The sequence below is a fragment of the Canis lupus genome, chromosome 2 (assembly GCF_003254725.2).
Source record: "Canis lupus dingo isolate Sandy chromosome 2, ASM325472v2, whole genome shotgun sequence".
NCBI lineage: Eukaryota > Metazoa > Chordata > Mammalia > Carnivora > Canidae > Canis > Canis lupus.
In genome coordinates this window covers 74,831,654-74,846,732 of record NC_064244.1, presented here as the reverse complement: position 1 = coordinate 74,846,732, position 15,079 = coordinate 74,831,654, and the positions used below count along the sequence as shown (strand labels likewise).

Sequence of the window (15,079 nt, the reverse complement as noted above, 5' to 3'; positions counted from 1 at the left end):
TCCCCTAAGAAACGAAAAACATTTTTAGTTGCACCCCATTTTGTAATGACTTACAGTATTTTTGGGGGGTGTCAATCACTAACGGGTCTCCAGGATATGCCTCTGGGTGGGGGGGGGGGTCCTTATCTAGATGATACACACTCTGCTCCAGAGTAGCAAGGGTTCTTCAAGACCCTGTGAGCCTGCTCTGGAGCTGAGAAGCAAAGGTGTTCCTGGGTAAGAATAAATGCTGGATTATCTGTTGTACAGAGTAGTCAGGAACCTCTCTGACCAAGTAGGTGCTGTAGGAGGCAAAGGAAGCTCTAGAATTGGAAATTAAATGATAAATAAGAACAGATGCAGTTATGCATCACCCTAGGACTAAGGCTGGCTCGGCTGAGTTTTGTCACATTTCTACTCTGGTCATTTCTAGAATGCCTGCTGATGAGGGAGACCTTTTTTGGTAGAATGATGGTCTGTGATTGGTGGGGCAGCCTTCAAAGGCCAGTAGGCATTTCAAACATAACAAAAATAAAAGTTATTATTTGCAACCCACTGATCTTTTCTCTCAAAATTTTTCCCCCTGAAATAGCCAATTCCACGACTCTTCTTTGCTGGAGAACATACAATCCGTAACTACCCAGCCACTGTCCATGGTGCTCTGCTGAGTGGGCTGCGAGAAGCAGGAAGGATTGCAGACCAGTTTCTGGGTGCCATGTACACTCTGCCTCGCCAGGCCACGCCAGGCGTCCCTGCACAGCAGTCCCCAAGCATGTGAGACTGAAGGGTTCTGAGGGAAGCAGACGATGTGCGTGTCTTTTGCTGTGTAAGCAAAGCTCGTAGCAATACTGGATCCCACTGAGAAACTCACTCTGGCATCTGGGCTCCGATCAGCTGCTTGAACTCATGATGCCGGGTGGCCAAGGAGGTTGCCTCCTTTGAGTGACTTAGAGCTAGAGAGGCAGTTGTCCGTTAGCGTGGAAGTCAGTGTTCTTCCTAAAGACTTGAGGTAAGCAAGTGTGGTGAGAGGACATGTTAGTCTTTTGGTGTGTGGTGGTTTTTTATATTTTAAAAATAAAACTTCATATAAAATTATTCTGTTTCCCTCTTAGATTTATATATAAGATAGGGGTGCTGTGCCTTTGGAAATGCCAATTTTATCCATGTTTAAATATTTATGTAAGGGGGAAAAGTGGTGAGGTCTGAAGATGAGCTTGAGGGGGGGCCCCACAGAAGCAGTGGGCTTGACCAGTGGAACCAGAGTTCCCCATTGGGACTATGGGGTGGTTGCACTAGGGGTATGAAGCTATAGGTCAAGCATATGGATATTAGGAGACTGAATTTTTAAGGTAAAATAAGGCACAGAGTTTGGGTGGGTCTCTGGCAGACCATTCAGGCTTTACTCCCCAGGCTCCCTCCATGGGTATGTGCTAACTTTCCACTTTTGTCCAACATAGTGGTATAAAAGTTTTAGGAAGTGTCACAAAAGGATAAGATCCAGGGTTTGGGTGACTTAGTTTCCTGTTGCTGCTATTAACAGATGACCACAGCAGGCTCTGAGGGAAGATTCCATTTCCTTGCCTTTTTAGCTTCTAGTGGCTGTATTTCTTGGCTTGGAGCCCTTCATCTTCAGAGCACATTACTCCAATCTCTGCTTCTCTTGTTCTATACTCCTGTCTTCCTTGTACAAGGATACTTGTGATTTCATTTAAGGTCCACCCAGATCATCTTCCCATTTCAAAATCCTTACTCATGTCTGCAAAGTCCCTTTTGCCATATAAGGGAAAATGTTTTTATAAGAAGGGAACAGTTAACTGTTCCTCAAGGGCTCCTAACAGACGTTACCATAAATGCATGTACATCATGTTTCTGAAAACTGGCTTTTACTGGTGTGTTAGTCAATTCTTCCCTATAATTAGTCTAAATGAGGTTTATACTTAGATTTGAAGGAACATTACATCGGTGGGCTAACAATAAGATGATGAAAATGGAGAAGGCTTTCCTTAGTCCTGGACTAACAGCAATGGGGGGAATCTGCACACCAGGATCAGGGCAAGTGGCATAGAGCTGAGAATAGCACGCAGTGGAAAGTACATGGCTTTTGGCCTGTGACCTGCATTTGAATCCCAGCTCTGCCATCAATATTGTTGCCTCAGGTGGGTTAGGTGCTTTAAAACCTTGTTTTTAAAATAAATGGCCCCTTGAGACAGGTCACTGTTTTCGTGTGTGACAGCAGACAAGCCTAAAACCAAGAATCCTAGCAACTGTTTCATTGCTACGTTTAAATCCAGTCATGTGGGTGCTAGGCGTATCCCTTCCCAAGCCCCAGCATGTTTCCAGTCCTTCCAGCATCACTAATTAGCCAGTTATTTTAAATAAAACACAGTGAGCTATACTAGCTGCACCGGTGCACAGACAGCAGCTGAACTCAGATGACGACAACAAAATGGCATCACTGACTCACACACACACAGCCCATGGAAACTAGGGAGCTTTATTGGTTACATATTGTGCTGCGGAGCCAACAGACAGCATTCGAGCCAGAGGATACATGCAGACAGGCAGCTTCCACTATACACATGCACCCAAGGAGCCCCGAGTCACTGCTCATGGCTTCGCCCTGGTTTCCAGCCACAGGGTCCGGCCTCCTCGGTCCCATGCTTGGAGTGGGAATGTAGAAGCTGCCACACCTGGACTCCAAGGGGGCAGGGGTGAGACCAGAGCACCTGCCTGAACAAGCAGATGTGGACTGACGGCTACTGACGCCCCCCTGCAAAGGGGCCTGTAATGCATTAACAGTTTTTTGAGGGCTACTTCCCCAGCCCTCCCAATCTTTAAAATACAAAAAAATAGACTTTATTCTCTTAAAAATACATTCCATTCAATACATGTTCTGAGCTGTGAAGCAGCAGGAAAATAGGGCTCCTTTCCTATGATCTTGGTTGTGAGGCTTTGAGGAGAACCCTGAGCCCCACCCGGGGTAGTCAAGAGATAATCCCTAAAAGCAGCTCTTCCAAAGCAGTCCTGTCAGAGTGACCACAACAAACCCCACATCAACAGAGGCGGCTAGGGACCCCAAGGCTGGCCCCTGCACTTTTACTGGGAAGTGGTAGCACTTGGCACTAACCCACTAAATGTAAAGCACTAAAACTTCCCCAGGATGACAGGTCCAAGATCAACAGAGCCTCCCCACACCCCATGAGGGGCGCAGGATTTCTGTGCAGACTCGCCTGTGGCTGAGGTTGGAGTCGTCGGCTCTACTGCAGATCCCTTCAACCCAGGCTGTTTCGTTGCCACTCCAATGCAAAAACAGCCATGGCTTCTTTGCCTACCATCCCTGCAGCTTTCTCTCTAGTGGTTTTTCATACCAGAGTGGTGAGAGACCGGCCTCTGGCATTCAGCCACCTCAATTACTCTAACCACGGGCTCATTAGGAAGCCCTCCCACAACTGTCCACCTGCAGGTGAAACCTGGAGTTATAGCCACACTGCAGCAGAGGTTTGTCAGAAAAGTAGGTTTGTTGGCAGGGACAGTGGGAGTACTTGGTTGAGTGGACAGCTATTTGATTACCAGGTCTCCCCTTCATGTGGAAATTTCCACCAGGACCCCTGACAGTGAGGTCTAGATGGTCACACAGAGGTTGCTTTTCAGAAAGGTGCCTTCCAACTTTGGAATCTGAGAGCCAGCCTTGCCAGCCATTCGAAACCCAGAGGAACGAAGCCTCCAGCCTTCATTTGCTATTAAAAAGGTATCTCCTGCAATGCTGAGGACATTTAAAAATAAAATCTATTTTACAATGGTTCTAGAAAGTATGCAGATTAAGGAAACATAATATTTATCCTGAAATAATTGTTACAATCAAACCCTATTGCACTCAGATTTTAAGATAGCAGCCCCTGACCAGAGGGTTCCACAGCTGTCCCTCTTCCACAGAGCATTTTGGGTAGTGGCAGGTGTTGGTGCTGCTGCAACACAGAAAGATCCAGACTTTGGCACCAGGAGCTACAGCACCAGAATCCAGGGCTCCAACGCCCAAAGACAAGAATTATTGGCGAAATCTTTGTAGGCATGGCTTGGCACCCTTTTGTTTCCACCAGTAGAGAAGAGCCACAGACTTGGTTTCCTATAACCTCAGACGACCCCTGCAAAGGTCCATCTCCTTTGGACTCTCAAGATTGCCAACCAGTGAAGAATGGCAGGGGAGGCTACACGTGAGGTTGCAGCCTTAGGCAAGTGAGTTTCTGGCCAGTGATCCAGGAGAAGCAGCAGAAAGATATTTTGAAAACAGCGTCTTAAACTGAGCATCTGAGGCAGCATTGTGGAGAAAAGATCAGCTACATGGCAAGGCTCTTAGACTGGCAAAACTCCAGAAAATGGAAGTAGGCACAAAAACATTCCCATCCCTGAAAGGAAGCCAGGTGTGCCCTGGGTCTGATGGCAGACACGGGCAGAGTGAAAGCTGGTTCCCACACGGAGTGTGGGCCGGGAAGATGGCTCATGAAGCACAGCAACACGAGATGGCCAACTTGTGTCCTGAAAGCCAGGGGACACTGTGTGGCAAGTGGGCAAGGCTGGCGCCGAAAGGGCTACAGAAGCCATCTAATCTCTTATCTTACAGACTAGAAGAACAAGCCCAAGGGAGCTTCTCCTGGTTCATCCTCATGTTAAAATGTGGAAAAAATAAGGCCCAGGAAAGGGGGGGGAGGGCACACCTTCCCCAAACCCATCTGGATGCTACCTTCTAAAAGAATCACCACCTCCCCACCCACAGGACAGTGTAAACAGAATAATCCCAGAATGCCAAATTTAGGACCCTCAGAGACCATTTCAAAGAATTTGTTTTATAGCTAAGGAAACTAAGGCCCCAAGGGGACAGCGACTTGCCCAGAGCCATACAGCCTTCCTGACTCCTAGTAATGCTCTTTCACTACGAAGGAACAGCATCTAGCCATTGAAGAGGGATCCCTTCTTTGAACTGAGAGTGGTAGCCAAAAAGCAGTGCCAAGAATAAATGTTTCTTTTTAACCCCCCACCCCCACCCCTGCCGTGACTGGTATAAGGAAATTAATTTTTGTTTATGTGGCTTCCTGAAAGGTTTGCTGCACTATGCACTGTATAAACCTGGGGCCCTCAGTGGGCATTTACTACCTTTCCACCAGTGAAGTCATCGTAATGACAGTTTGCAGAAACCAAGGCCCACTTCTGTAGGAATGCATCAGCTTGGTAAAGTGCGAGACCTCCTCCACAGGGGATGAAGGAAGAGGGACAAAGTCCATGCCTTTCATGGAAATATTGCTTTGTGGAGTGACGGGAAACACTTCTTCCTGCCCACTTTCCCCCTTGCTGGGCCCTTTCTAGAAGGCAGAGTACGCTGGGTCAGGCCCAGTTCAGTCCAGGAGTATTCTGATGGCGGAAATGACGGAGTTGGCCTGAAGTCTCCCGCCACAGGAGAGGAGCGGGGCAGTGCCAGCAGCATTACTGGTGCCCAGGAAAGGAGATGCGTGAGGCTTATGCGCTTCCAGGTGCCTTTGGAAGGTGAGCAGAGAGCCGGGGGCAAGGGGAATAGGACATCATTCTAATAGGTGGGTACCCGTGTGCTCTGCCCCCAGGAAAGCATCAGCTGGGGGGCTATGTCAGAGAAGCTTCAGCCTACAGCTTGGTCCTATAGTCTCTTAGAGGCAGCACAGACCTCTTCTGCTGTCCCAGGCTGAGGAACTCCAAAGGGGAAAGGAGTGGAAGCCTCCCAGGTGGAGCTGGTGGCTGCTAAGTCTCGTGGGTACTTGGGCCCCTAGAGCAAACAAGAAGTGAACCGATGCGGTGAGGAGACTAAGAAACTAACCACACTGAAGGGGCTGCCCTCCGACCCCCCCGAGGAGCAGAGAGGAGCTTTCAGCTGCTGCTGGGTGGTGAGGATACAAGGGGCTTCTGTATCTTTCCCCACCCGGGGGCCAGAGGGGCCCATCCGACCTGGGGACAAGAACAAGGAGAGAGGACTCATGCATCAGGGAAGGCTGGGCCTGGGTGACTTTGTCCAGCTTGTAGTTTCTGATTCCCTCTGGCCAACTGGCAAGACGACCCGAGCCATAGCCTGGTCTGCCGGCGTCTCCCAGCCAAGGCCCGGCCTAGTCTAGCCTGGTCAACTGGCCTCGCATCCTTCATAGGGCAGGAAGGCAGGAGAGCAGAGAAGCAGGAGCACAGGAGACCGCAGACCTCACCCAGCCGGCTCAGTTGTCCTCAGCGCAGGGCCTGGCCGGCCGTAACCGTTCCTCGGCCCGGGCTCGCCCAGGCTCCAGCGGCCCCTGCTTTGCAGGCAGTTCAGATCGCTCCAGGGAGTTGTGCAGTCGCCTGTGGACACCGAGTGTGCAGTCGTCCCCCTCCTCCTGTGCCAAAAAGGACAGAAGTGAGCTGTGGAGGACAGCAGTGGGTAACAAGACTGCTCGCTCCCTACCCCAGGGGTCCTCTCCAGCCTGGCAGGGAGTACAGTGTAGGCTGACCATACCCTAACTACAAAGACTTGTTTTGGTCTGAGGACAGGCTGACTTACACACTCCTTGGAAACTAGGGTAGACGACGCCCTGAAGCTGCTGGGGCTCGTAGGGTAGGACGGGGCATCGGCTGGCCCCGTGACTCGGGGCCTGGCAGTCCCTGAGCTCTGCACGTGCAGGCTGCACGCTTCCTGGGGGGAGCCATCTCCCTGCTTGGGGAACAAGGAAGTATACTAAAAAAAGGAAGCCAGACCATGCTTTTCCTTCTTCCCAACTACCAAAAAGCCAGGTGCCTTCCCCTTCAGGTCCCATACCTAAGCCCCCCCACTTCGCTCTCTGACAGCCACAGCCTCAGAGACCTACACACCCCTCTCTCTGTCTTCACTCCTCTTCTACCAGAACTCTGCCTTTCCACTGTCCTCTCTGGTCCTTTGAGCAAATGCAGATCAAAGAATGTAGAACAGTATGAATGAGAGGGTCAGGGTGCAGGGTAGAAAGCACTGGATTCCAAACTAGGAGGAACCTTGGATTCAAATCTTAGCTCTTCCAGTAATTCACTTGGGCGGTGTTGGGTTCGGTACTTGGTGTCTCTGACCTTTAGTTTCCGTATCTAAGAAATGAGGCTAATACCTGCCCGCAGGGCTCTTGGGAAACTGAGCTGGTGTGCAAGTGCTTGGTCAGAGGCTGAGCACCCTGTAAGGACTTACAGAATGGTTCAAGCTAATATACCATCACCTGCCTTTCAAAAAGAAGGAAACCATGTCTAAGTCCAAAACGTCTTACATCCTCGTAGGCTCCATATCTAAGACCCTCCCAGAGGCTTCCCCTTCAGGTGCTGTTCTGACCCTCAGATGAGGAGGTGGTCGTGGATTGCTCTCTCCTGTCACGAGCCGCACTGTATCAGCCCTGCCCTCAGACAGAGAATAGAAGGACTTGGACGGGTGTCTGGGGCAGAAGAAGGTGACGTGGGCACAAAGCATGTAAAGTAGGCCCCGAATGAGCCCTCGCTCCCTGCATCCCCCGCGTCCAGCAGCTGGCAGAGCTCTGCTGTGGGAACCCCTTCCCTGGCTCTCAGCTCTACGCACCACAGAAAGGTCAGGGCTGCCCTCGCCCAGAGCTCCCCAGGGGCTGCAGCTTCCCTGGAGCTTCTAGGCGCTGCTCTGTGGGGCTTCAAGGGGAGGGAGTGCCTTTGGCTCCCCTGGCAAACCCAGAGAACAGAGGCCAGACCTTCTTTTGTGTGGCCTTCACAGATGAAAGAGACAAACTGGGAGAGAGGGTTTTGGAAACTCCTGCTGCTTCTCTACCAAAATACCTTCTTCAGTGTACTTCATCCTTCAAGGCTAACCCCACCTTATTTTCAGCAGTTCTCCGAGCAGCCCAGCTCTACCCAGTATTTCCCAGCCCTGGGCCACAGCGGCCAGAGGAAGGGACAGCGGGAGGAGAGGAGGGAGAGAGGATGGGCCCAGGGAGAGAGGGGGAGCAGTGGGGCTCACCGCGCCTGTCGAGTGGTTCCAGGCTGCAGCCGTGGCGGCGTCTCCCACCCGATTCCGACGAGTGAGCACCTCAGACACGGTGAGACTACTCTGGGTCCTTCTGGAGGCGAGCTCGGGGGCATCCCCTGAATTTCCTGCCCTTTGAGTGCCCTGCTCACCAAGGTGCAACCTGGACTGTCCAAGGTCTGAACAGTCTGTGGCGGCCCTCTGGGTGTAAGCATTGGTAGCTTCCACATTTCTACCTATTCGAGTTGGGGGGTCTTCTAAAGAGTTCAAGTCTCGCCTACTCTTCCAGGTGTTCCGCACAGTAACATGTCTGGCATCTGAAGAGCCCACTTCTGAAGGGGCACTATGGCTTTTCCACCTGATTGTCTCCGCTGGGGGTGCATGGCTATTTCTCTCCACAGGATCTGATGGCTTGATGATAATGCTGCTCCGAGAGACCACTGTTTCTGGCCTGTTCTTCAGGGGTCCATCTCCCATTCTTTCAGCTTCTGTGAACTGTAGGGCGATGTCATGTTTGTGAATGGATAGCTCAAAGGGGGAGCTGACGTGGTTGCTAACTGACGTGAGCTCTGCTGGCCCCACCTGGATGTTGCTGGTGGATGTGTGCCTTTCCCGCGGGGCCTCACCTGGGGTGGATCTAGGGTTGCTGCTGTCAGAGGGGTAGATAGTTATGCTGCTTGTCACCTTGTTTGGCCCTGGCTTGGAGGTGGATTTCTGCTTCTCCGTTGTGGCCTCAGTTCCAGATCCTCCCATGATTTTTTTCACATCCTTATCAATGATGACAGGTTTGATGATGGCTCTAGACCGCAAGGCCTCTCTGGGGCTGAAGGGCCGTTGGCTTTTTACCCCAGCACCATTGGCATCTGGGAACTCTGTGGCATTGGTGGAGGCTCTGACAGTTTTCATAGATTCATTTTCTGTCCCAACATCTTTATCATTCTCAAAGAGGGAGGTTTTAAGTCCTCCTCGGGATTTGGCTTTTTCCCTAGAGTTGGATTGGTGTTTGGGTTCTGGCTCTGGAGTAATGGTTGTGTTTACCAGCTTGGCAGTGACAAGAGATGTCACATCCACATCATCATCTGAGTCTGGCTTCTCTCTGCCACTGGACTTGATGACTCGGCACCGAAGGGCCTCATGCTGACTGCTGTCTTCCATCACAACTGCTACGGGTTGGTCAACACCTTCTTTATTTGGGGTTGAAAAGCCCTGAAGGATGTTCTCTTGGCTTCTGGAGCTATAAGGATACTTTGATAAAAGTGGAGGCTTGGAATTTGGGAAACTGGTATCAGCCTCTGGGCCACTAGCAGCCTTTTTGCCCTTGCAGAGCCCTTCTGAGGAAGATCTTCGAGATGAGGCCAGAGTTCCAACTGCCTTAGGACTGCCACAGTCTGAGGCCTGAGTTAATGGACTTCCATTGCCAGGTACCGGCCCCCTCTTGCAAAAGGGGGCCTCAGTGGAGGTGTCAGAAGCCTTGTCAGCTCTACCCAGTATGTCACTGGGAACAGATCCCTGGGTGCTATGGTCACTAAATGTTCGTGTGGTCTTCTCCACTTTTCCCTTCAACCCACTGTCAGTACCTGGCTTGGGAGTACCCTTCCAAACTTTATTGTGCTCCTGAGCAGCTGGCGGGTAGCGACTAAGCACTGATGGCTGTTCCCTGGACTTCTTCCCTTCACTCTGAGAAGAGCCAGGTGCAAATCGATCCTCAGTTCTCCTTGTCTCCTGAGTCCCACTGTCCACTACTGCCCCTATGTTGGAAGCTTTGGCTGCCCTCCTATTGGTGAAACTGGGAGAGGAAACCTGCCTGTTGCCCAGAGAATAGTTTTCATTGTTGAGAGCGAACTCCCTGTTGCGATGCCTCTCCCGCTTATGCAGAGGGGACAGTTCCCGGGGCGTGTGTTTGGATGCAGGTGCCTCACTCCCGTGGCCTCTCACCTTAGTCCTCTCGTGCCTCCCTTTGCTGGACAGGAAAGCCTCGTCTCCTTCTACCTCCCCATTCTCTAACTCTTTCTGCTTCTTGATTTGTAGCTTGATCTCCTCCAGCTGGCTGGCTAGAAGTTTGTTTTTATTTTGTTCACTTAGGTAATTATCCTGAAGATCATTATTTTTGGCCCTCATTTTCTTAAGCTCCTCTTCCAAAAATTCAAAATGTTTGATTTGTGTCTTAAGTTTCTCAATCTCTTGGTTAAGATCTTTAACTTTGTTGTCTTCCTGATTTCGGTTCTTTTCATTTTCTGATTTGTTTCTTGTTTCATTCTCTACCTGCTTTAGATAGTCCAGCGTGCCCTTCCTTCTTGATTCTTTGCACGGCAGTGTGGAGGAGATCCCATCCTCAATCCGTAGGTCATTCCTTTCCAGAAGATTAGAAGCATTCCTTGTATAATCTCGGTTCATTTTTTTGTTCTGCTCCAGTTTCTGAGTGAGCTCTTTTATCAGTTTCTCATTTTCTTTCTCCTTTTCATTCAAGTATTTTCTCTCACTTACAAAGCTCAGAGTTAACGACTTCAGCTTTTCTAACTCTGACACTAAACTCTGTTCAGTTTTATCTAGGCGGTCCTCAGAAGATTCCAGTTCTTTCACTTTGACCCTGAGCATCTCCAGCTCAGAGGAGATCTTCTTTGTCAGGTTTCTCTCCTCATTCAGACTCAGACACAGTTGAGTACAGTCATTCTTACTCCTGCCAAAGGCCTCCTCCAGCTTCTCCAGTTCAGCCATTCGTTTCTGAAGCCGCTCGATCTCAGATTTCAGCTCCCGGGTGAGGTTTTCTTCCTCTTCCAGCTTCTCCTTCATCAGTTGACACAGGTCCTCTGCTCTCTTAATTTCCTCATCTTTGCCTTCAATTCTCAGCACTCGCTGGCGCAGCACTTCAATCTCTGCCAACATGCTGGAGTTGCTGCCTTCTGCCTGAATCACCTTGTCCTGGAGATCCAGGAGCTCATCCTCTGCTTTCTGGAGGTTTTTTGTGGCTTCCTCCAGCTCATCGAGGCGGCGGCTTAGACTCTGTAACTTAAACCGCAGGTGGCGGCTGGAGGCGGTCTCCTTGTAGCTTGTAAACTCAGCCATGTCTACTGCCAGCCGGCACGGGCTCCTAGAGACATCCAGTTCCACTCGAGGAGATGAGAAATGGTTACCTTTCTCTTGGCATCCACAACCTTCTTGGGCAGCCGGAGACCATTATCAGTCTATAGAAGGAAAGCAGAAAGCATGTCAGGGGGCAAATCTCAAACCTGTACTTCAGCTCCCAGGTGTAGTAATTCTTGTGCCTGGAACACAGGTGCTCAAATTTGTTAAATGAATGAATTTCAGTAATCCTGCAGGAACACCCTGGTGCTTTAAGGTGGATACTTAGGTGATTACCTAGTTTTATCCTAATGAAGAATGTCACCAGCGGCCACATGGCAAAAAGGCGTAAAAGAATGCCTCATTTCTCATGGCAGACTCTAAGAAAAATCACCTCTTGACATTAGGGAGATAACAGGACCTAGGCTCCATGAGAGGAGAAAGAAAGGGTTAGACCCCTAGAGAATCTATAATTTTGGGTGTGCCTTCATCCGAGTTCTGAGTTCAAATTTACCCTGCCTTGAGTGATATAGTATCAACTTGTCCTCACTGAGAATCTAACCTAAAATGGTCTCAGCCTGGCAAAATCCCTGGGAAACCTAGCAGAGGTCAACAAAATACTCCTGAGAGACACTCTCTCTACCCAGGTCACACGAGAGTTCCCACAGATAAAGTCCTGCTGCACCTTGGGTTTACTATTCTAAGTTACAAAACACATAAGGACCAATCTTTTACTATTTATATCAATAAGAACCAAGGTTTGTAAGATAAAGACCAGAAATTAAGCACATTCCAGTTTTTTTTTTTTTTTAATTTTTATTTATTTATGATAGTCACAGAGAGAGAGGCAGAGACATAGGCAGAGGGAGAAGCAGGCTCCATGCACCGGGAGCCCGATGTGAGATTCGATCCCGGGTCTCCAGGATCACGCCCTGGGCCAAAGGCAGGCGCCAAACCGCTGCGCCACCCAGGGATCCCCTGCATTCCAGTGTTTAAAGGTGACAAACCAGGAGACAAGAAAAAGATGGTGTCAACAAAGATCAGAAGATTTTAAAATTAACCAAACTTCTTCACTAGAAATGGAAAGAAAAATGGCAAATTAGATGCAAGTGAAAAGTACAGTGGCTGAGAAGAGATATACGGAGATTACAAAGGGCAGCACAAACTTAAAAGATTTTGTGAAAGAAAAGCTAATTAGTGGCTCAGTCAGTTAAGCCCCCAACTGTTGATTTCAGCTCAGGTCTTGATCTCAGAGTCATGAGTTCAAGACCCACCCTGGGCCCCATAAAGGGCATTAGGCCTACTTTTAAAAAGGGGCAAGGGGGCAGCTGGGTGACTCAGTTGGTTAAATGGCTGCCTTTGGCTCAGGTCATGATCTCAGGGTCGTGGGATCGAGCCCCACATGGGGCTCCCTGCTCAGTGGGGAAGCCTACTTCTCCCTCTTTCTCTGCTCATGCTCTTTCACCATCTCTCTCAAATAAATAAAATCTTCCAAAGAAAGAAAGGTTAATGGATGGGGAATAAAATTAACACATTTAACAAAAGGAAGGAATAGAGAGAATGGGGGGACGCAATATTTGAAGAGCTACTAGTATTTTCAAGAGTTGATGAAAGAGGGATCCCTGGGTGGCGCAGCGGTTTGGCGCCTGCCTTTGGCCCAGGGCGCGATCCTGGAGAACCGGGATCGAATCCCACATCGGGCTCCCGGTGCATGGAGCCTGCTTCTCTCTCTGCCTATGTCTCTGCCTCTCTCTCTCTCTCTCTCTCTCTCTCTCTCTCTCTCTCTGTGTCACTATCATAAATAAATAAAAATTAAAAAAAAAAAAGAGTTGATGAAAGATAGGGAGCTTCATATTTAGGAAGCAAAGTCCCAACCAAGCAGGGACAAAGTTAAATCTGCACCTAGACACATAGTAAGGATACAGGAGAATACCACTAAGAGAAGCAACAAGAAGGAAAAATATATATGTACTCTATGAAGTAAAAAATGAAGTAGATTCTCAGAAACTTGTGTCAAATAAAAGACATGGTAAGACTTTTAAAGTTCTAAGAGAAAATAATCATAACCTAGAAGAAGATACCCTGTGAAACTATGAAAGAAGGTACAATTAGAAACTCTTTCAGAACAAAAAAAAGGGAAATAAAAACCTAAGTATTCATTAGTAACACACCTTCACTGAAAAAGCTATTTATGGATTTATGATAATTGAGAATATAGAAACTGGGGCACATGGGTGGACCAGTCGGTCGAATATTGGACTCTTGATTTTGGCTCAGGACATGATCTCAGGGTTGTGGGATCGAGCCTCATTTTGGGCACCACGCTCAACAAGGAATCTGCTTTCCCTTTCCATCTACCCCTTTCCCTACTCATGCACACACACCCTCTCAGAAAAATAAATCTTTCACTTAAGACAGGCATGATATGCAAGAAGGAATGGAAAGCAAAGAAATTAACCCAAACAAGCACTGGTTCAGTTAAACAATAAACAAAAGTTAATTGGGGACAGGAGGGGGTAGGGCAGGATAAACCTAAATGCTGGGTAATAATATGTAAGTCATAAAGAAATCAGAATTCAAGTGTTCTTAAGAAGCTGTAGTTTGGGGGAAGAAGACAGAGTTAATTATAACTAACCTTAGACCTTGTTAAGAGTAACTGCTAATTATATATCTAATAAGACATTAATAAGCAGAATATATATAAAAGAACTCCTACAACTTAACAAATAACATGATTTAAAAATGGGCAAGTGGGGCAGCCTGGGTGGCTCAGCGGTTTAGTGCCACCGTCAGCCCAGGGCATGACCCTGGGGACCCGGGATCGAGTCCCACATCGGGCTCCCTGTGAGGAGCCTGCTTCTCCCTCTGCCTGTGTCTCTGCTTTTTTCTCTCTGTGTGTATACACTCTCATGAATAAATAAATAAAATCTTTAAAAAAATAAAAAATAAATTAAAAAAATATAAAAAAGGGCAAGTGCCTTGAACAGACATTGCTCCAAAGATAATATCCAAGTGGCCTACAAGCATATGAAAAGATACTTGATATCATTAATCATTGGGGAAATGCAAATCAAAATCACAATGAGAGAGATCACTTCATATACATCAGGATGGTTACTATCAAAAAAACAAGTGTTGGTGAGAATATGGAGAAACTGGAATGCTCATGATTGTTGGTGGGAAAATAAAATGGAAAAGCTGCTATGGAAAACAGTATGGCAGCTCCTCAAAAAAATTAAAGATAGAATTACCATATGACCCAGCAGTCTCACTCCTGGGTATAAGAACAAAAATTCAAAACAATCTTGAAGAGATATTTGCATACCTATCTATATTCACAACAGCGCTATTTGCAACGACCAAGAAGTGGAAACAACCCAAGTGTCCATCAATGGATGAATGGAAACACAAAATGTAGTATATGTTAAAGTGAAATATTAGTCTTTAAAAAGGAGACTCTGACATGCAGTATAACCCGGGTGAAGCTTGAGGACACTGTGCTAAGTGAAACAATCCAGTCACAAAAGACAAATACTTTATGATTTTACTCATATGAAGTACCTAGAATATTCAAATCCATAGAAACAGCAGAATGGTAAATGCCACAGGGTTGGAGAGGGGAAGTAGGAACTGTTGTTTAACGGGTATGGAATTTCAGTGATGCTAGATAAAAAATTGGTTTGCACAACAATGTGAATATATTTTAGGTTATGCATTTTTACCACAATAAAAAAAATCTTAAGGCAGGAGAGAAGTAAAAAGCATACAGAAGGTAGGGCTGACTTCCAGTTTCTGGTCTAGCACGTCAGGAAGTCATCACTGTGTCTTAACATATAAAAAGCTGAACAGTTTGAAAATCCATGAGAGAAATGAGGCCACAAAATCCACTTCTCAAAAAGTTAGACAAGTGGATGCAGGGAATCATAATCTAACAGAACAGAAACTCACGAGTATCTGTGGGAATCGGCACCAGGGTAGGAAAACCTATAACTACAATTGACAAATTGCTAGAGGCCCAGTGTGGACAACTCTGCAGATTAAGAACATGAGGCAGTT

General features: G+C 47.9%; 2 protein-coding genes across 15 annotated transcripts in view; one reads left to right on the top strand and one right to left on the bottom strand.

The window, feature by feature from the left end:
• KDM1A (lysine demethylase 1A) overlaps positions 1 to 1,074 on the top strand; it is a 62,015-nt gene extending 60,941 nt beyond the window's left edge. For all 3 annotated transcript variants that reach the window (XM_049105932.1, XM_025447925.3, XM_025447923.3), the window contains one exon: positions 572 to 1,074. In XM_049105932.1, coding sequence (XP_048961889.1) covers positions 572 to 757 — 186 coding nt within the window. In that variant the 3' untranslated portion in view covers positions 758 to 1,074. The remainder of the gene's footprint in view (positions 1 to 571) is intronic.
• Positions 1,075 to 2,454: 1,380 nt separating this feature from the next.
• Positions 2,455 to 15,079, bottom strand: part of LUZP1 (leucine zipper protein 1) — an 89,563-nt gene continuing 76,938 nt past the window's right edge. For 10 of the 12 annotated variants that reach the window (XM_025447917.2, XM_025447918.2, XM_025447916.2 and 7 more), the window contains 2 exons: positions 7,958 to 11,145; positions 2,455 to 6,359 (listed from right to left, as the gene is read on the bottom strand). In XM_025447917.2, the coding sequence (XP_025303702.1) occupies positions 6,204 to 6,359; positions 7,958 to 11,026 (3,225 nt within the window). In that variant the 5' untranslated portion in view covers positions 11,027 to 11,145 and the 3' untranslated portion in view covers positions 2,455 to 6,203. Of the gene's footprint in view, positions 6,360 to 6,831; positions 6,894 to 7,957; positions 11,146 to 15,079 lie in introns of all 12 variants that reach the window. The other 2 variants (XM_035713105.2, XM_049105928.1) reach the window with 2 other exon arrangements.